At 38.2% G+C, this 20,792-nt stretch overlaps 1 protein-coding gene across 6 annotated transcripts in view; it reads left to right on the top strand.

Moving 5' to 3' along the window:
* tcf12 (transcription factor 12) overlaps nt 1-13,677 on the top strand; it is a 104,019-nt gene extending 90,342 nt beyond the window's left edge. Inside the window, exons 15-21 of one of the 6 annotated variants that reach the window (XM_088077912.1) lie at nt 2,018-2,089; nt 2,583-2,774; nt 6,110-6,221; nt 6,330-6,492; nt 8,275-8,504; nt 9,048-9,201; nt 11,191-13,677. In XM_088077912.1, coding sequence (XP_087934038.1) covers nt 2,018-2,089; nt 2,583-2,774; nt 6,110-6,221; nt 6,330-6,492; nt 8,275-8,504; nt 9,048-9,190 — 912 coding nt within the window. In that variant the 3' untranslated portion in view covers nt 9,191-9,201; nt 11,191-13,677. Of the gene's footprint in view, nt 1-2,017; nt 2,090-2,582; nt 2,775-6,106; nt 6,222-6,329; nt 6,493-8,259; nt 8,505-9,047; nt 9,202-11,190 lie in introns of all 6 variants that reach the window. The other 5 variants (XM_088077908.1, XM_088077910.1, XM_088077905.1 and 2 more) reach the window with 5 other exon arrangements.
* The last annotated feature ends 7,115 nt before the right edge of the window (nt 13,678-20,792 follow it).

Raw genomic sequence — 20,792 nt, 5'->3', positions numbered from 1 at the left:
ATTGTTTTGTCTCTTCATGGACGCTAAAGATAAATGAGAGTACACAAGTGGAGCTAACAATGGCAGTGAATGAAATCAGATCCCCTGAAAATTAGCTGCTGATAAAATTAATGTGGAAACAAAATGTAATTCACATCCTGTTTGACATAAAGGCAGCACTGCAGTAGGTGGCTTTTATGTTTTTATATGTTTTATGTTGAATCTTATAGTTTGAATGTTATCTTTGTCTCGTAGAGGGGAGGGCAGACCTGTAGTCAAGTAAGTGTTGGTAGCTTTTGACAGTGGCAAACATAAGTAGACTGATTTTTTTTAGTAGAGTTAAGGAAAAACATATTTCTGACTAGGTGTTTGAAAACCGTAGGGTCCGTGATGCAAACTTTCACTGACACTACATTTTTTGTCTAGACAATTGAAAAAAAAAGACATTTAAAAAAAGAATTTCTTTATTATTTCTTTTGGGAAATTAAAGATTAAATTGGCTTAAAAAGTAACATAGAACCTGTGGATGAAAAGAGTATTTTTCAGTTTATAATTTTACTTAACTATGACGCATAGACTGAGCTATATGGGTGTTGCAAGAAGGTCCAATTTATTCATCCTTCCCTCAACTTCAGTGACAATCTTGCAGGTGGAAAAAACTTTGGATGTGTGTGGCCATTAAATCTGTAAGAAAATATAGTTATTACTGCACATTTTTTCACATCTAAGCTGTAAAAATGGAAAACATTGAGCCTTAAGGGTATACTAAACAGGAATTGTCGGCTGCTATTTGTTAATAGTATTGCCAGCGAAAGTGAAAGTAAAAGCCAACTGTATGTCACTTTGCCAGCTATATTTGCTCTTTTTTGGCACTGTGTCCCCCTTTTTTAGCAGCTTCTTTTCGAATGTTTGCTGCTGACTGTCTGGCACCTGGTCGCTACCTTTGTATAAGCTGCGACCTCACTTGCACACTGTGCCCAGGAATATCCTGACCACAGCAAAATGAGAAGAAAATGAGAAAATACAGGGAGAGTCTCTGCGGATAAATACACCAGCACACACTTCTAGTTGGTCACAGGTGATGATTGAGAAGGAGTCATTCTGTATTAGTGTATACATTGTTTTTAGAAAAAATCCTACATAGTATATCTTCAGGAATACTTAGTCTTTATGCCCAGTGACTCCACAGCCATTTAGCCTCATAAGTGGTTACTTGAAAAGATTTGATTACTGTTTTTAATGAATAAAATATTCCGCTGGCAGGCAGCAAGAGGAAGTAATGACATAATCTCAGGATTTGTTCAAGAGTATATTGAGATAAAAGCATGGATGACAGTTCCCTGGTGAGTGAGTGAGTCAAAAACTACTTGGAAATTTTGGAAAGCCCCATCGTTTCTAAGAAACAGTGATGAACAACTGTCTAAGCATGCAAGTTGAGGATTAGATTACAGTCAAAATGACTAATCTTGTAACTGAATATGTTTGTTTAGGATGAAACTCATCTGTATTAATTTCTTTTGTAGTCGCCTTTGATAAGAAACATTCCTGTAGAGTGTCCCAGTGCTTAATATCACTTGAGGTTAGTAAAAGGCACAGCTGGATATGATGAACATAACAATGCAAACTAATATTATGCATTATAATTTGTGTCGCTCGAAGGGGGATACTGGACTATGGAGAAGGCAACTTTTACCAATAATTTATTTCAGGAGAGAAAAAAACTCAAAACTTGGGAGCTGACCCTGAAAAGAAACTTTAGTGCATTGTATTTAATTTAATGTGGAGGATATTAACTTTTTGAAACACCTCCTGCAAACCCAAAGAAATGAAGAAAAGACCAATACTTTTGCAGGGGTTATTAAATGTGCAAACATCCTTACAAAATGAATGGTCAGCATCTGTGTGCTTCCCTCCAAATCCTGCCCGTCTTGTCTGTGTGTCTTTACAAAAACAATCTTTATCCACAGTGTGTTTCTAGTATTTATAGATACTGATCTTTTTTACATAATCCTGTCTTATTCTTATTTGACTTTGCCAGAAAAACAGAGTTCATCAGCAGTTACATGAGCATCTCCAGGATGCCATGTCTTTCTTAAAGGATGTCTGCGAGGTACTCTTCAGACAGAGTCTTTACTCATTATGTGTCCCATACGTCTTTGCATTCCCCATTTTCTTTTTGACTTGCAGTCCACGCACCAGTGAAATGCAGTTTCATTTTTATTGCCTTTGTTGCCATATTGTCATGTTATATTTTAGCTGTTCCAGCTTGCGGTAATCTGTTGAAGTTATACTTAAATGTTAAATTCTGAATTAATCGCTGCAGCACTCCTGATGTGCATCTGTCCATTATTGGGTTTCACAGAAATAAATTAATTTGTTGACTTTTACAACTCAAGCTGAAACGGCTCAGTTGATATTGCATTTGAATTGCCTTCTTTATCTCGTGTTTCAGATGTTTGTTTTTTTTCTTTTTAAGTCCACGCCATACAATCAGTGTTTTCAATTTTTGTCCTAATGTGCTTATACTAAGCTGCTCTGTCCTTCTTTTCCTCTCTTCTCCCTCTCCCTAACCCTTCACTCTTCAATCCCTCCGGTCCTCCCAGTCTCGAATGGAGGATCGTCTGGACAGACTGGATGATGCAATCCTTGTTTTGAGGAACCATGCAGTGGGCTCCACCGCCAGTCTGCCCAGTGACATACACACTCTGCTGGGACAGGCACAAAATGGGCCAATAGCAGCCCTTGGAGCAAACTTCCCCGCCTCTGCATTGGTTCCAAGCCGGACAGCAGCGATGGTATGTAAACTTCACATAAGTGTTAAGATCTTTAATTTTATATGTATTCAGGGTAAACTGGGGGAGAAATAATTTTTCTTTGGTGCTTGTGTTATTTGTCAAACTTCCCAACGCAAGAAGCCATGGCCACCTGTTCATACAGGTCTGCTGCTATGTGCAAAAACTAGACATTTTCCACACATGAACAGTTGAATTTATCCTGACATTTTTTCCATAAGTGTCATGGCTGGCCTAAGGCTCACCCTCCTCTGGAGAGCGGCTGCATTCACAAGGGTGAAAGAAAAATGAGAAAAACAGGCAGAATGAAGTGAAGTTGTGCTTTGGTGTAGGAAGTGTTTGTGTGTTGCACTAAACCTCTTGAGAAACAGGAGAATGCAGGTCTCAGTATAAATCATGGTGTGTTCGCCCATCCTCCATCCGAGGTATTTCTTGCAAAAGAGCCAAGAGATTTGAACACATCTGCAGTGGAAATTAAAATACGGCCGCTCGTCCAACTGTAATCCAGAGGTGATTAGGAGTAATCATTTTCACACACAGGGAAAAAAAAACAATAAAAACAATGCTGAATTTGTTCTCGAAAGGTAAGGAAAGATAAGAGATAAAAGATAATACTTAAAGGTGCGTTTGTATGGAAATATATCTTGCATCCACAAACTCTGAACAATTAACACTTAAAAACACATTAAATAACATTTGCAAGGATGCCCTGCAACAGTCGTCTAAAACACAATACACAAGAAACCATATGCCCCTTAGACAAACACTGTTAATGTGACAAACCCATCTACATAACATCTACGTCCCACATTCAAAAACTCAAACCCAGTCACAGTATGATCCCAATCTGTGTTGTGTTGTAGAGCAAGTGTGCAAGTCGCCAGCTGAGCAGCGCCTCCGCTAATTCACCAGTAGGTTAGTTGGGTTAGCTGGAAAGATACTGAAAGCAAATGATGGAAGAAAAAGTCTTAGACAATTAAACATAAAGCCCTGACGAAGACCGTAAGGCTTGCTGCTTATAGCTGAGTCAGAAACTTGTGGCCTCTACCAGCCAGTTAGGAGGAGTGATGAGTCAGCAGTCAGTGACAGTATAAAACAATAAAACAGCTTTTTTAACAATTTTGAATCACCGCAACCATGACACCTCCTTGAGCCAATAGTCATGAATGTGCCTACAAAATATTAGGCTATTAGGCTAAGTTCAGTAGTTTGCAAGATTAGCTGCGGAGAGAGAAACACACACAGACTAAACACATGATTAAGGGATGACTAATTGCTTAGTCTGTAAAATGTCAGAAATTGGTGGAAAATGCCCTTTATAATTTCTAAAAGCCTAGTGTAATGCCATATTGCTTGAATTGTCCAACCAATCCCCAAAATTCAGTGTACTATCAGAGTCAATAAAGAAAAGCAGAATACTTTAACTTTTGCTTGTAAAGTGACCAAAGCAATTTATTAATCATCAAAAAGATGGGGATTATTTTTCAGCTAATCGACAAATCAATTATTTATTTGATTAACTTTTTTGCTTAACACACCCAGGCATCCAGCTGACATTAAAACACAATGCAGAAATTTCCCTCTGATACTTATAAAAAGGAAGAATGAATGATCTGTTCATTTAGTTAAAATTTTTATGTTTATTTTTCACCAAAAAGATTTCACTTGTGTTTTGTTGGCATGATCATCAAAGCTGCTGTGTATTTTCTGGTCCAACTTCTAATCAGGATTTTTAATGTCCCTCTCTGGCCTGTGGTCTCAAATCTCCTTTGTCAGCATTCATTTATCTTGAATACAGTTAAAGTTTCTTGTTTGTTGTGCGGCTCAGTGTTTTCTTACACTGTCTGTTTTCACTCTGCGGCTCTGAGTTGTTGGATCTTGTTTTGTCCCCTAACAAGAATTTTCCCGTGGTTGTCAGAATAGCTCAGTTTGATGTATTTGTTACAGAGAGCTGGACTGTGGCAGTGATGTTGACCGACTGCGACTGTGAGATAGAACATACTGTGTCTGCACTAACACAGCACTTCCTGTGTGGGAAGAGGTCCTGTCAGACAGCTCACCAGCCTCGGCACGGCACAGCCACAGGCTTTTTACTCCGGCTGACACCCCGCCCTCTACCCCCTTCCACCCCTTTTCATCACTTCTTTTTAACAACCCAGGAAATCTGAATCGTTGGAAACGTGTGTCTGAACCCGCGGCCTCCACCCAAATAGAGGTCCTCAGCTGTATGGTAATCAGGCCCAGCCATGAAAATGGCAGCGTTCTTTTCTTGCCAGAGCCCCGGCTTCCCTCCTCCTCCTCCAGACAAAGAGTTGTTTGGACACCTGTTGAGAGCACAGCAAAGATTAGCGTAGCGCTGAGGAAGGGGAGGGTCTCAGGGTGGCGGGGTTAACAGAGGCCAACAGTGACTGGGGATCACATTCCTTTAAGAGAAGGAGGGGACCACCTCCACACTCAGTGACGATTTCCCCGCCTTTCCCCTGCTTCTCAGAGGGGAAATCAAATAGCTGAAGAACATGTGGGAAACCTCAAGAAGGAGGGACTTTGTGGTGAAACACGGTGGGAGTTGACCATTTTTATGTTATGAATGTGGACAAAATAAGAAGGAAATGGTCAGACTGTGGAGTGGGTTCAGCTTGACATCTTTTGAAACAGAACACAGGAGGATTTGTCTCTTTTTAGACATGAAAAACAGACGTGGTCTTAGTTGTGGTTACACAGAGCTAAGCCTGAAAATGTCACAGCAGCAAAGATGTTTTCATAATGAATCGTGAAGGGGTCTTCTTTTGAAAGTATGATTACACAGTTGGCTTTTAGTGTGTGCTTTCGCCCAGGTTTTTGCATTCTACAACATACTACTGTCAAGCAATTCACCAAAACAGCCCCCCTGTTGGGAATGACAGATGTGATTGAATTATTTTACCAAGGACACTGTTCACATCAATAGTTTATTCTAGAAATATATATATATATATATATATATATATATATATATATATATATGTATGTATGTCTGTGTGTGTGTGTGTGTGTGTGTGTGTGTGTGTGTGTGTGTGTTAATAACTGACAATTAGAATTTTGACCTATTTGTACTATCAGTGAAACAGTTTAAAAATATAATATAATATATATATATATATATATATATATATATATATATATATGTAATATAATGGACTGTACCCGACTCATTATTATACCAGTTGAATCGGATTTAGTTGCCTAATACAAATATTCGCCTTTTTGTTTCTTGTCAGAAGTGTAGTTTTTAATGTATCATCTCCAGAGAATGTCTGCTACCTTTCTTTACAATGTCCCTCCTGGCTGTGTTGCAGCAGGGTGGCGCCCATGCTGATGATGCTGCCAGCCTGAATAACAACCACGGAGGCCTGCCCAGCGCCGGCTCCACGTCCAGCACAGAACTCAACCACCAAGTGGAAACCTTCAGAGGTCTGATGCAGCTCCTCAGTCTCGGCAGTTCATCATTTGGCTCACATAACATATATGGGCATGGTTGAGTTTATGCATAATGTCTTACGTTAACATTGTCTCTTACAGGTCTTGCTTCAGCCCTGGCTGGCCAGGTGCCTGCCACGCTGGAGCTGAAGGTGGAGAAACCGGACAAGGATGAAATGAACGATAACCTCTCCAACGATGACAAGTCAGATGATGAGAGTGACAGAAGAGATATGAGAACCCCCAGAGCAGGCACACGCACGAGGTGAGAATAAAATACAGACGGACAAAATATGTCTCCACACGTGAAATAATTCCGGGTTGAGATGATGCTTGGTTAGGTGTGAGAAAAATAATTATTTGAACTTAAAATTGTTTACACCAGCCTATATCTTGAGGGTCGATCCTTTTTTGTTTAGCATTTTACTTCGATGTCTTCTAAAGATGTCTTGTTGAGAGATCTTGTGTACAAACTGTGTGTAAAATGCATACAATATTACATGCATAAAATATTCCGGTTTTTGCCCTTATTATAAACAAGACAATATTCCCACTAAGCTGTTTACGAGGCTAATGAAATGAATATTCCACTAATACTCTGGTTTACATGCAGCCGTGCATACTCCAATTAGTGTGCTCAAACATGTCGTTAATCAAGTCAAAATATGGAAATGTGGAACACTTGAGCCGTTTTACTTGTTTTTTGTCAAAATAGTATTTTTTCTCAAAATTTCCTACCACTGACAGACTTCTGTGTCCGTACGGCCATCCACTGTCATTCCTTCAAACACCTTCATCATTGCACATATTCAAAAACCTGTTGATATCCACATTTTTCATAATGTTTAGAAGTACGTGTGTTTCTTCTAAACAGAAATGTTGGCTTTTCTTTTGGGCATGCTTCTTTAACCCTGGTCTTCCAAACTGCTGACTATCTGGTTTCTTTACGATGCATCCATGACAATGCACAGTCAAGAAGCTGTGTGTCAAAAACTGCAGTAAAAACCCCAGCTGAGACACATATTCTGAATGTTCTTTATACTAGTCCAAAGAATGTTCCTAAAACTCAAATAATACGAGCATGTCCAAAGTGTTTAATCGGAAAATGCTTCAGTCGGGAAAAATGCCTAATTCAAAATATCTAAACAGAATATGCTGTTGACATGACTCATATCAAACTCAGAATATTTGGAATGATAGTGAAATATTAGCGTGCATGTAAACATAGTCAATTACATTAATCCATGCATATAGTATGTGATATAAATTTGATCTAAATTTCACTACACACATGTAAAAGTTTTCCATCAATATTATAGATTTCTCTCAGAGACATCAGTGCAGAATCACGACAAACATGTTTTCGGTTTAAATGCTAAATTCCCTTTCAGCGCCACTTATAAAAATCTAAATTTTTCCTTTTTACATGGAACACATAAAAAAAGGAAATCTATTAAAGGAAATGTACTAACACTGATAAGTTTAACCTGGACAAGTAGCATCCTCAGTGTTCTTGTTATAAATCTTGCGGTAGTAGCAATAAGTTGGGAAGCAAACAGTTAAAACTGAATTACATATAGCATCAGGTTAAAAAAACAAATTCTTTTTGAGTTATATTGACATGAAAGTATGTCATTCATTTTTGTTCATTAAATTGACACACTGAATGTTGTTTTTTTACAAAGTGTGTAATATTTAATGTAGCTTGCCACTTGGTTTTTCAGCATAATGAGTTCACATTATTTCAAACCATTTGCTAATTATCAGCTGCGCCTGCATGCGACCATGAGGTTGTTTGAATGAAGATCATTTTGTTCGGCTGTGGCATGCTGGTGCGGGTGTAAGGCAGAAAACATGAGCCATGGCAGCATCATAAATGCATTAACATTTAATTTCAGTGTTTAAAGTGTTTATTAGCTGGTGAAAGTGACTATTGTTAATTCACTTTTATAATATTTGCTTTTTCAAACAAAGAGAGAGGAGGATTTGTATTCTTCTTGGTTTCATCATATGTTGTCGAACTGTAAAACAGTTCTTTCTCCCACAGCATCACTGAGGATGAGGACCTGAACCCGGAGCAGAAGGCGGAGCGTGAGCGCGAGAGGAGGATGGCCAACAATGCTCGTGAACGCCTAAGGGTGCGAGACATCAACGAGGCCTTCAAGGAGCTGGGTCGCATGTGCCAGCTGCACCTGAAAAGCGAGAAGCCACAAACTAAACTGCTCATCCTTCATCAGGCTGTTGCCGTCATACTGAACCTGGAGCAGCAAGTCAGAGGTCTGTGTCCAGCTTTATCCAAGCGTTGATAAATAACTGAAATGTCAGTGCTACATTACATCTAATAAATATTGATCCTTTTAAATGCTTCACATAACATTCCTTCAGGCCGTTATTTTAGTGTCACATCCAAAGAGGAGACTTTAAATGTGGACTTGTAAAAAGGAGAGCTGCAGTAAACAGAGCTGCACTCTGATTTATAGAGCGCTATTTCACTGACAGAGCTGCCAAATATGGATACTCAGCCAAACTATTACAACACTAGCCCAACAAACTTCTGGGATGCTGTTCAAGTGTGATAACATACTATACTGATGACCTTCTAGTTTGCTATGGCAGTACATTCATAAATATTTAAGTTTGTCAAATTACATCACAAAAATGCCTCTTAATGCTTCATTCACTCACTGAAATGCTGCAGCCTCGTATACGTTTTTGTACTTATGATGTGTGATTAAAAGGAACAGATCAAAGCTACTTTTGCTGTAGAAATTTTGAAAAAATTGGCAGAAAAGTTTGATTTCTTTCTCTCTGAATCCACAGAGCGGAATTTGAACCCCAAAGCGGCCTGCCTTAAGAGGAGGGAGGAGGAGAAAGTTTCTGGAGGCTCCGGTGATGCCCAACAAGCCCTCACAGGAGTCCATCCAGGCCTGACTGACACATCTAACCCCATGGGCCACCTCTGAGTAGCAGACAGGTATGTTTGCAACTAAGTAATTGAATTTTCTCTATTACATTTAGTATTTTATTTACTTTTTTATTCTGTCTATGAAAAGGTAAAAAAAAAAATCCTAAATTCTGAGATGTTGTATTCAAATTTCTGACCAACAGTCCAAAACCTAAATATATTCTGTTTACAGTGATATAGACCAATAAAAGCACCAAGCATTTGCTTCTGCAGAAGCTGGAATTAAATAATTTGTAGTATTGTTGCATGATAAATAATTTTATATTCCTTATCCATATTACACATGTGCTGGCTTGGCTTGACTTGGCTTGGCATCAGCCCAGCACAACAGGGATTTGCATTTCCATACATCAGGGCTCTGTGCTTGAAGGCGTGTTTTTAACCCATGATGGAGTGTGCTTGTGAACCAATAGAAAGTTTTTCTATTTGCCCCTTACTTACTTGTACATTTGTGCGAGTTTCTTCTTGGCACCGTAGGGACGTCTGCCTGATGCTCATCTATCCAGCTTGCTTGCAGTGCTTTAAGGCAAACATGGAGAGTTGCTGGAGCGCACTGAAACGATGCTGCTCGTTTTTCCTCCAAGTGAGGAAATCAAATATTCACAGTTCACAGAATCCGGTTGAAATTCATTTACATTTTTTTAAGCATGTAAAGATCCAATCATCATATTGACATTTAAAGGTCGTGACACACCAAGCCGATGGTCGGCTGTCCGCCCACGTTGGGCTGATGGTGAGCGTCAGAGGGCCTCGTTGCCACAGTATGTCCGGTACCATTGGCCTTTGACCCTTGTTGGCTTTTTTTCTGCCGATTCAGCATGTTTTCTGCTGATTCAGCCGTGGAGCCGTTCAGCTAAGCACATGAGAAGACCAACAGAATTGTGTTTTTCTGTTTTGTGGTTTTTTTCCATCGGCGCGTGGTAAATATGCTTTGTTCTTTCAGCATTAGATTGTTGTTGTGTTAGATGTTAATGTGCCAACTGGCTAACAAGCATCATGACGGTAGTCTGGTTTCCCGTTTTGAATGATGAATACTGACAACTGCCATCTGCTGGTATGGAGGGGTATTTCCTCTCACGCAGGCGCAGAACTTACCCGCTGGTTGGCAATGGGCGTGGTGTATTCATGTGCAACATTTTGGCTAAGACACAGCGACATGAGGTGACTCAGCTGGGGGCTTTTGTTACTGACACTTCTGATATCAATTTGATGGGTCTGGTCATTAAGGTGTGCTGATTGATTCACAGCGTCAGCTCATGCACTGAGTAACATGCACGAAAACATTCCACCTTAAACGTTGCAGGTAGCTGCCTGTAGCCTGTAAATGGCACAGTGAATTACATTACTTTTTTCTGTTTATATATGTGAATGTTTTTATTGGATTTACTTAACACACAGCATGAAAACATCTAGAAACTCAAGAACATCTACTCCAGTGCTTTGCACACACACCATAAACTTTTTTCTGTTTATGAAATATACATCACTCCTCTCACTGTTTCTTTATTTGTGATGCATTTTGTTCAAACATGTCGCTGTATAAATCGTCACTGAATGTTGACACTTAATAATGATAATCATCTGACATCACTGCATCGTGCTTGGATGTGGTCAGGCATACATGACGTGACACCAGAGATGGTTCATCTCTGGCAAGTCTTGGCATGACTTGGCATGTCTAAACGGGTGACGGAAAGGTAAATCAAGGTGGCATGGTTTGACTAAGTGCGGCAAAAACATTTAAAAGCACTATTAGTGCATAATTGATTAGTTGCAGATTGATTTATGTCAGTGGATAAAATGGGTTAATTTACCAGTTTCAGCGCTAATCATCTCACTGGAATGAGGAAAACTTTGTATAAATGTGTAAACAATAATAATAACTCTTAAAAATCAACCAATTGTTGCAATCTTGAAGACATTGTTAGAAGTTTTGTACCTTGTGTAATTATTGATGAGTGTCTCTGATCAGTGTATTTTCCCCCTTCCTCTCTGCAGATCAAAGTGATCCACATCATTTCTGTCCCGTTTGAGTCGGTGACCTTGCTTCCCAGTGACAGACAGGACTCACAGTTTGTGACACCAATCGGAGGAGACAGACCACTTGAAGCAAAACTACAAGACTAACACAATCCAATCCTAAAAGATTGAAGAAAAGCAAAGCGTCCAGCTCCCTGTGACCACTTTCCATCTGCAAATTTCTCCCCACAAAGAAAAAATCAGCACATATCACTGTCTGCAAGAAGTGTTGTTGCTTCTGAACAATCAGAGACTTCGCAATCTCCTCCAACCGTACGTGGAAATTGCCTTGTGCCTAAACTGAATTGACGAATGCATTGTAACAGCAATTTTTTTTGCCTGTTTCTTTTTTTCTATTTATTATGTTATTGAGCTATAAAGTGTATGTCTAAAGGGAAAGTTTAGTCAATTCAAAGAGAAGTATGCAGCTTTTCAGTTTATCTATAGTTTGTCAGTGTCACCATTAAAACTTCGCCCTGGTAAATCTTTGGCGCGTCCAAGATGAATGGAAAAGATTAATTTATTGGCCAGTTTAGAGTGATATTTATACCCAAAGCGATCATTAGTTGTTAGAAATGAAGACGTAAGCACCCCTTTTAAAAAGAAAAAAGAGATTATATTATTTATATTTATATTTAATTCATTCTGCCACTGACCACATGTGTAACCAAAACTACCTATTATTGTTTCTGTATAGTTTAGATCTGCGTGGAATAATACTGTAAGTCCGACTAGCATCATCGATATTGTCCACAAAGGTGACGGACAAATGGCAAACTCTAGGTTTACTGAAAGCTCAGATGTAGTTTTTTTCCTCAGTAGTGAGCAGAGAAAATACAGAGAGCAAACTATTTGCAAACCTTAGCATTCCCTGCATATTTTTAGTGTCTTAACTGAAGGAAAAGGGGACTTCATTGCCCTTCCCTCTGCCATATAGTGTTACATGTAAGCAGTGACATATTTTTGCAGAATCCTGTCTTTGTTTAACCTCCTGACAGTTACACACTCCTGACATCAGCACAGAGGTGGCTTGTTTTTTTTTTTTGTTTGTTTTTTTTTGTCATTTTCCCGACACCAGCTAATTACCTTGATTACAGACAGTTTAAAGACGACGACGACGACCACACTTTCTCCTGGCCTGATGAACACATCACTTCATTTTCTTTCTGTTAGTATCTTAAGACATTAAATTTCATTTACTCTGAGTACATTTTTAGTTATGCTTATTTGTGTTGAAACAGGTGATTTTCTCTTGGCTTCCAGCATGGTAATGTCCACTTTCAGTCAGCAGAGAGAACTTATAAGTTATTTTTCAATAATGTTTTGATCCAAGCCGTGATGTACTCAATAAGCCAGAGTAGATATGTCATACATTTTGTTGAATATCATAGAACTGTAGCACAATAATGAACAAAAGCAGTTAACAGGATTTTCTTTTATGTTTCGAGACATCGGTCATGGCTTTATTTTGTTTTCCCTATCAGCGTGCATGCTTTACGTTTGTCTTTGGTCTTAAGACTTGCTTTATATTCCATTTATTTCTTTGTATACTGTCTCCTGTCATTATCTACACCTTAAACAAGGCTGCCACATTCAGAATGACTATTCTGTAAAAAAAAAAAAAAAAGGGACTTAAATTACAGATAAGGATGCCACACCAAGAGTTTACATTCAAGTTTTATGATTTAAAAACTTTTTTTGTGGGGATAAAAAAAAAACCTAAAGCAGTTTTGTGTATTCTCTGACTGAATGTGGCCTTGTTCTTCATTTCAGTATTCATGAGTTTGTATTCATGTTGGCAGACTTTGATTGAGGGTATAATGTGTGTCACTTCCTGCTCTTTTTTTAATTTCCTGTTCTTCCTATGTTTCTTTGCTCCTCTGTTTGCCAAGTTAGACTTTGCTGTAATCCCAGATGCTTTCCCTTGTATAATATATGAGAAAAAAAGGAAAATCAAAAGAAAAAAAAACATTTGGCTTATTTTTCACTGTAGTTAGTCTTTTATACAATAATACTGTAAGAATATTTCTTGAATTCTAAATATTACTCTTTCTAGATTTTTGAAAGCAAAAGTTTTGAGTAAAAAGTTTCTTACTTTATTTTACTATATTAGATAGTAAAACGTACGGTTATTTACAATAGCCTGTCCATTATTACAGTAAATTTAAAAATGGCATTTCAAGAACATAGCTGAATGGTTGCTCGTAGTACTAGTACTTCAAAAGGCTTTGTACGAGCTCCAGATTCCTAAAAGTGCGGCCGCCATCTTATACTTCAGTCTCTCGTTGTTGATTGATAAAAGATTTGTTCTGTGTCAAATGAAAAGGTATTGTCAATGCACATTTTAAAAAAAAAACAAAAAAAAGGACTGCAGCAACGAGAATTTCAATTTTCTGTCTTTTTCAACAGAAAAACACAATGTATATAACATTTATGTTGCAATAAATGTGCCATCTTTTTTTAAAATCAATTGTATGTGCATTTATTTCTCTCACCCAGCAAACACATTCGTTTCTGTTTCTGCTCCATATTTGCATTGTCTTCTCCCCACAAAGTTTTATTTTTTATGAAAAGGCACAGGAAGGATGATACAGGAAAAGCTCAGACACCTGAGGGTTCATTTAGACTTCCTTTTTGTTTTTGTTTTTAAAGACATTTCTACAGTGGATTTAGGCCAAATGAGTGTTTTATAGTATGTAACTCATTTTTGAACATAATACCAGTGGACCATTGTAGTCTGTATGAAAAGTACTATGAATATATGTTTCTATTTTTAATAAAGTGTGATAGCAGCGTACTGTATTTGTGCTGTGGTCCTACTTTTTTATGCCTCCATGCTGGTGATAGCTGTGCCTGGAGGCATTATATTTTTGGGTTGTCCATTCATACGTCCTCTTACTGTGAATATGATATCTCAAGGAGACCTTGAGGGAATTTCTTTCAATTTGGCACAAACGTCCACATGGACTCGACAATGAACTGATTGGATTTTGGTAGTCAAAGATTAAAGATCAAGATCACTGTGACTTCTTCTGTCCCATTCTTGTGAACACAAAATCTAAAGAACACAATGAAGGTTGACGTCCATTTGGACTCAAGGATGAACATTTCTGGCCATAACTCGAGCTCATATGTTAATTATGACAATAATTAACACAAATAAAGAATAAAAAGATGAGGTGATGACATTTTATGTCCAAAAGGTCACATTCACTGTGACATCATAATGTTCTGCAAAAACAATTTCCTGGCCATGTTTATCTTATGTGCTGTCGGGTTGCAGATATATCCCAAACATCCATGTTTTCACAGACATGGCTTTAAACCATAACAGCAACTTCATCGAGGTATTTGACCATGAGAAAAAGGCGAAGAAAAGCTTGAGACAGGTCCTGTGTGTAAGCCACTCCAGCGAAATGGAAATGCATGAATATTTACCAACAGGGGAAATTAATACTTGAAAGACATATTTTATCTTTTAATACATTAATTTAAATTGAACTTATAGCATTTAAACTAGAGTCCAGCTGTGAAGTTGATGCACTCATTATGAAAAAAAACAAACCTAAATTGTATTTTCTATTTTTCATTTTTGTAGACAGCAGCCCTTAATGTGCTACTTGCTGTGACTGGAGTTAATGAATCCCAAACGTGTGAAAGTTGCGAAAATGCAGCTCTGAACCTGGAGGACTGCTGTGCAGTAAATCTCAGTCCCCCATACATCTGCACAGAATTAGAATCGTGCATGAGAGCGCTCATCACGTCCTGAGAGGTCTGATCCCGGTTTAATTTCTGACAGAGGTGACACTCAGAGGAAAACTGCTGACTGCTGCTCTGCCTGTGGTGAGCTCAGTGATGCAACGTAAATCACGACATATCATTTTTCAATATTTTCCGCAGGGAGGAACAGAACTTGTGAGCGTGTTGATGAGGTGGATGTGCAAGTTTTCTGTAGGAGTGGGACCACCATGTCTGAAGGCTGACTTCCTGTCATGACTGCTGGGCCAGCTGACAGAGAGTCCTTGGCTCACATCCTTGAAGTCCGACCGGAGCCTGCTGCTCCTCCTGCTCCCAACAGTAAGATCATCCGCCTCTCTCATACTCTGAGGATGCATGCTGCATGAAATGTACTTCTTGTCATTTCTCCACTTCAGTGTTTTGCATGAATTATTACATGACATGGACTTTCCTATTTTACCTTGTTTGTATCAAATTACATCAGTCTCCTCAGGAACCCTCCTGAAAATTGTGTCAAAATTATTAGAAAATTACAGGAAATAAAGTGTTATTTTGTTTTCATTTTCCTCTTCATATTACAGCTGCACAGCATGTCGAGGCCACAGTAACATTTTACTAAAAAACAGACAAATTAGTAAAGCAATTTAAATCATGACAACAACAAAAACAGAACCTGCATCTCAGGCTTTCTTTGATGGTTTCATGTAATATTTTTTTTCACTGTGCTTTTGCATTTAGGACAGAATCTATTCAGAGGAGTATCAGTGTGGATTTGTTGTTGCGGGAATCTTTGGTCAGGAGTCACACAGCTTCTCCTCATCGCTACTGTGAACTAAAGATGTGAGTTCAGGTGCAGGTTTTGAACCAACATCAGCACCTCAGAGTTCTGTTTCACTGGAAAGATGTCACTGAAAGAGACACAAAAAGACACATCTCTTTCAGTCCGTATGTAGGTAGGTGGAGGGGACTTCTACCATTGTCTCATAATCTCTCCATGATACAATTAAAGAGTGTTTCAGACAAGCATAATAATGGCACATGGGTAATTATGAAGTTAAGGACTTCAGTTTGTTCCTTCTCCTAGCTGTCAGACTTTACAATAAGCACTGCTCCCAGCAGTCCACATAAACAAAAACTGACAATCTTCACTCATCACTCAGGTGCAATATTAGTATATACTTAAAGTGTGAAAAATCTCTGCTTATTATGTGCAATAATATGAATCCAGCCATTCAGGCTTTTTACTATATTTATTTTTTCCCCACTGTCATTATATCGCTTTGTGTTTCCTACTGATGTCTCTTGTTTCCCATAATCCCCTTTGCTGCTGCAAAGATGCAAATTTCCCCACTGTGGGACTGATAAAGTATTATCTTCTCTTATCTTATCTTCTCTTATCTTAAATGGCCTTGAGATAAGTGCCATTGCTGAACCCATTTCTGATATTTTTCAGTCTTTCAAAAGAAAGACGGAGGTTTAAAAGATGGTTAATGGGGTAGGAGGAACCTTTAAGAATCTCAAGATAATTTTTCCTAGACAGAGTAACTCCAAGATGATTTTTTTAAGCAGTATGGACTACTCAATTTGTTTCTTGTCTTTTATGAGGTGTTGCACACATACGCCGACAGTGAGGATCCCCTCAATACCAGCATAATAAAATTGCATCAGACCTTCCTGTGAAATGTCAAACTTTTTCAGTTATCCTAAAAAGAAAAAAAAATGTGCTGAAAAGAAGAAAAAAGAAGAGGAAATAATTTGTAGCTCTTGTAGTTCTTCACCTGTTGAATTTCCTGATCTTTGATGGAGATCAATGAACACTCCTATCACGCGCTGTGCTGTTTGCTGCACACCAGTTCAGCAGGGATGAAACCTAACTGCCTTTTTGTTAGAAATCAGACCAATTAATTCGATATCATCGACAAACTTAACTTAACAGACTGTGAGTGGGAAATACAGTCATTTCTGCACTGCTTTGTCTTCAGTGGTGGCCTTCTGGCCTGTCACGTTGGAACAGAACCAGTTAAATTCACATAAACTTTTCCAACATTTGTTCTGTTATAAATCAACCGAAAAGACTGAATTAAAATAAGCTGAAGTTATGCTTCTATGACATCTCTCGTGCATGTCAGTTGGGTTGATTTGCCACTGGAGAGTCTGCAGTTGCCTGCAATAATCGGGATAAGACTGAGCAGTGCACTGAGCATGCCCAGAGGTCCCAGCTGTGGCACCTCAGCGGAGAACAGGGCTCTCATTGTGTGCTGCTGTAACCGAGCACAGTGGCACAGAGCTCAGATTAAAGACTGTGGTGCTGCACTGTCTCTCTCTCACAAATATAAACAGTGGGCCACTACAAAGAAACAGGGGCAGCTGGGCCTCCAGTTTAATGTAGTTTATGCTGGTTCATGAAAAGAACTTTGAGTTGATAATTTAATATTTTCTGTCGCTCTCAGTGCTGGAAAGTAAATGAGTACTGTGCATTGACTAGAGTATTGCACAGTATAATTTGAAGTATATGTACCTTACTTGAGTATTTTTATGTTATACTAATTTATACTTCTATTGTGCTACATTTCAGAGGGACATTTTGTACTTTTTACTGCACTAAATTTATTTAATAATTAAATTCACTGTCTACTTTGACAGTTGAAAATTTTAATACAGAACATATGATCAGCTTACTGTGTCGTATACAGTGCATCATCCCTGAAAAGAGCTGTGTATGAACATGATGACTACTTTTACTTTTAACTCTTACTTTTATGATAAGATTTTGAGTAATGACAAGTGATCTTAATAAGGCAACATATCTTCATCCTAAATGGTTCAATAACATCTAATGTATTAGTGCCTCATGAATAACATTACCTACTTAACTTTAAGTTACGTACTTAATGTAAACTTACGTAGGTTAGGTTAAGAAAAAGAAGCATAGTGATGACGTACCATAAAAAAAACCCCTCAAAGTTCACACAGGACCAAACACTGGTCTCTTGAGGGAAAGTCCTGTGTCAGAAAGACCTATCACATGGGATTTATGTGAATTGTAGATATTACTTCTCATAGGTAAACATATGAACAGTGAACAGTGCATGACATGAGAACAGCCCAAACAAAGTATATATCATTGTATTGTTACTTTTTTTACTTAAAGCAAAGAAATTTGACCACTTTTCATCAGACATTGTATTTGAACATGGACTGTCATTGTATTAAATACTAATTGTGGATTTAAAAGTACTTGTATTGAATAATAATGTAAAGTAACATATACCAAGTGATCAGAAAAATCAACATTTTTTTAAAGGGCTGGGTTGGTATTGTGGTCTCAGTATAAGTAACGATGCAAGAACTTGCAAGAAAAAGGTAACAGAAGTATTGAAATTAAATATTGGCAGGTGTTTCCAATATTTTGCCCATCGTGTTTATATATATATGGAAGAGCAAAAATATCAAAAACCTCTTTCATATCATTCCAATGCAAAACCACAAAATACAGCCTCCAAAATTACTACAGAGTTAAAACAACACCCAACAACACACTGTCAACAATAATCAAAAGTTTTACTATGCATGACGTTATAGGAATGATGGATTTAATGCATATCAAGCAGGTGTTAATGTCTTTTTGGTCACTCATTTCATAGCATGATCTGTTTTCTTTTTGTTTTGTTTTTTGTAACAGAAAAACAAGATGCTGGCAGAAATAAGTGTGGTTATTATATTATTAATATTTTTATTGGTATATTTCATGAAACAGTTTATATCCAGAATAGTGGTGTGGTCTGTTGAAGATGCTGTGAAAACACAATATCATCAGATATTTTGGTTATTGATCTATGAAGATATTCAGTATACAGTTTATACATCTCTCAGTGCACCCAGTAAAGCTGACTGTAATCCTTCTCCTGCAACTCCCTACTTTAAATCATCCTATTTATCACTGCTCAGTGTTATTTGCTTAGTCCTGCACTTCCTCTTGAAGCACGCACGCACACACACACACACACACACACACACACACACACACACACACACACACACACCACAGTTATTTCTGCAATAACACTCACTAGTACACCCACAACATTTTTCAGCATTTCTTCATCCCACTCATCCTAATGCCTCCCCCATGTAATGTTTTTACGTCGTGTTGCTTCACTCCCACCATCCCTGTGCTTCACACTATGCTCACTGCTGCTGTAGTGATGCGTTCACAGCGCCGTCTGTGTGAGTTCATGCTTGCATGCAACAGTACCACCACCACCACCAGCAGCACAGGTCCTCATTAACCAACCGCAGTCAGGTCAGCATATATCCACTAGATGACGCTCTCGGTTTTTAAAGACATGCAGCTGTAAATTGCATTTATGCAGAGTGCAAATAATTAAACTGACATCGAGTCTGAGGGGAGTACATACCTGTATAATTCTCCCAATTCACGAATCAGTTTGTATGCCAAACTTATATCCACTTATGAACCCGAGGCGTGTAACTTCATGATTATAATTATGCGCGCAACAATTATAGGAAGGGGTTTGCAATGAAAATCTTGGATCTTAGGCTCTCTCCAACAATGCCCATTGAATATGCAATAAATAATTAAATAATATGCATTGTATTAAATTTATTTAAACAAATTAATTCTATACGTTCTATATTTTATATTCCTCTGGGCACCTCGGTTTGTATGATTTTAGGATTATACTGTTTACATATTGCATTGCCCACTTTATTTATGTTTTTAATTACTAATTTTCTAACCCAGTGTTTTAGTCATTATGATGTTGTTATTAATGATCACCTGAGTAGTTAGTTTCCTTCTTGTCATGTATTGCATGTCTGGAGTGACTATAAAGAATCCTACTTTCCTTCCTAAAATGAAAACATGCAAGAGCAAAATGAGAAAAACGAGAAACATGGTTGTGAAATATTTCAGCAAGGTGGGTTTGGCTTATTTGCATAGTATTTCTCCAAAAGAAGGCTATTATGTCTTCTGGGTCCACCCATGTACTTGTTTCCCCTCACACAGCAAAACAGTGACTCATACCTCAAAGTGTATGAGCTATTTCATATTGTGATGGTAATTTTATGTCTTCTTAGCATTGCTACAGCTCCTCCAAACAGAAGCACATGTAGGCCTACTTTTATAACCTTCTCTGCCACTTTGAAATCTCGTTTTCATTTCATTTTCTTAATTTATTTCGAATATGAAAAAGAAAATAGAGAAATTATTATACAAACAATCATACAGACAAAAAAGTAATATTTTCAGACAATGAAAACATCAACCAAAAGAAACGATCAAACACACAGTGACTTGGTTTACACAGGCCCTATTTCAAAATGACTGAGAAAAAGTACAAATTTATTTAATCCCACCCCTCCTCAGATTTTTAGTTAAACACTTTCTTGTAAATTTTACCTATAGGCCTACTGTAATGAATAAACATAGCCTAGGCCCACATACCCAAACTCAAATCTCAAATTTTACCTAATTATTTACAGAAAGAAAAGTTGGGGAAAGTGTACTAAAAAATTAGGGAAATAAAATAAGTAAACACCTAGTTTTGTATTTATTTATTTATTTATTTATTTTTTAAGATTACCTGATCTACATGACAGACTAATAACAAGTCTCACCTATAACTTGTGGTTTCGGAGCCACTCGTGACCCTGCTAAGCTGAACCGAGCCGATCCAAACCGAGCCAGACCCGGGGTGAATCGTGTCGGGTCTGTTTTGGGAGGGGTCGCGCTGTGAGATCTGATCCTGGACCAGCCGGCTGCTTTTTGGGTAGGTGGGCGGGTTTGAGCGCCTGTTTCGGGAGGCGGGGCGGCCCGGACG

This window comes from Plectropomus leopardus, chromosome 1, assembly GCF_026936395.1.
Source record: "Plectropomus leopardus strain MGB_pleo_1.0 chromosome 1, ASM2693639v1, whole genome shotgun sequence".
Taxonomy (NCBI): domain Eukaryota; kingdom Metazoa; phylum Chordata; class Actinopteri; order Perciformes; family Serranidae; genus Plectropomus; species Plectropomus leopardus.
This window is presented reverse-complemented; position numbering and strand designations above follow the sequence as displayed.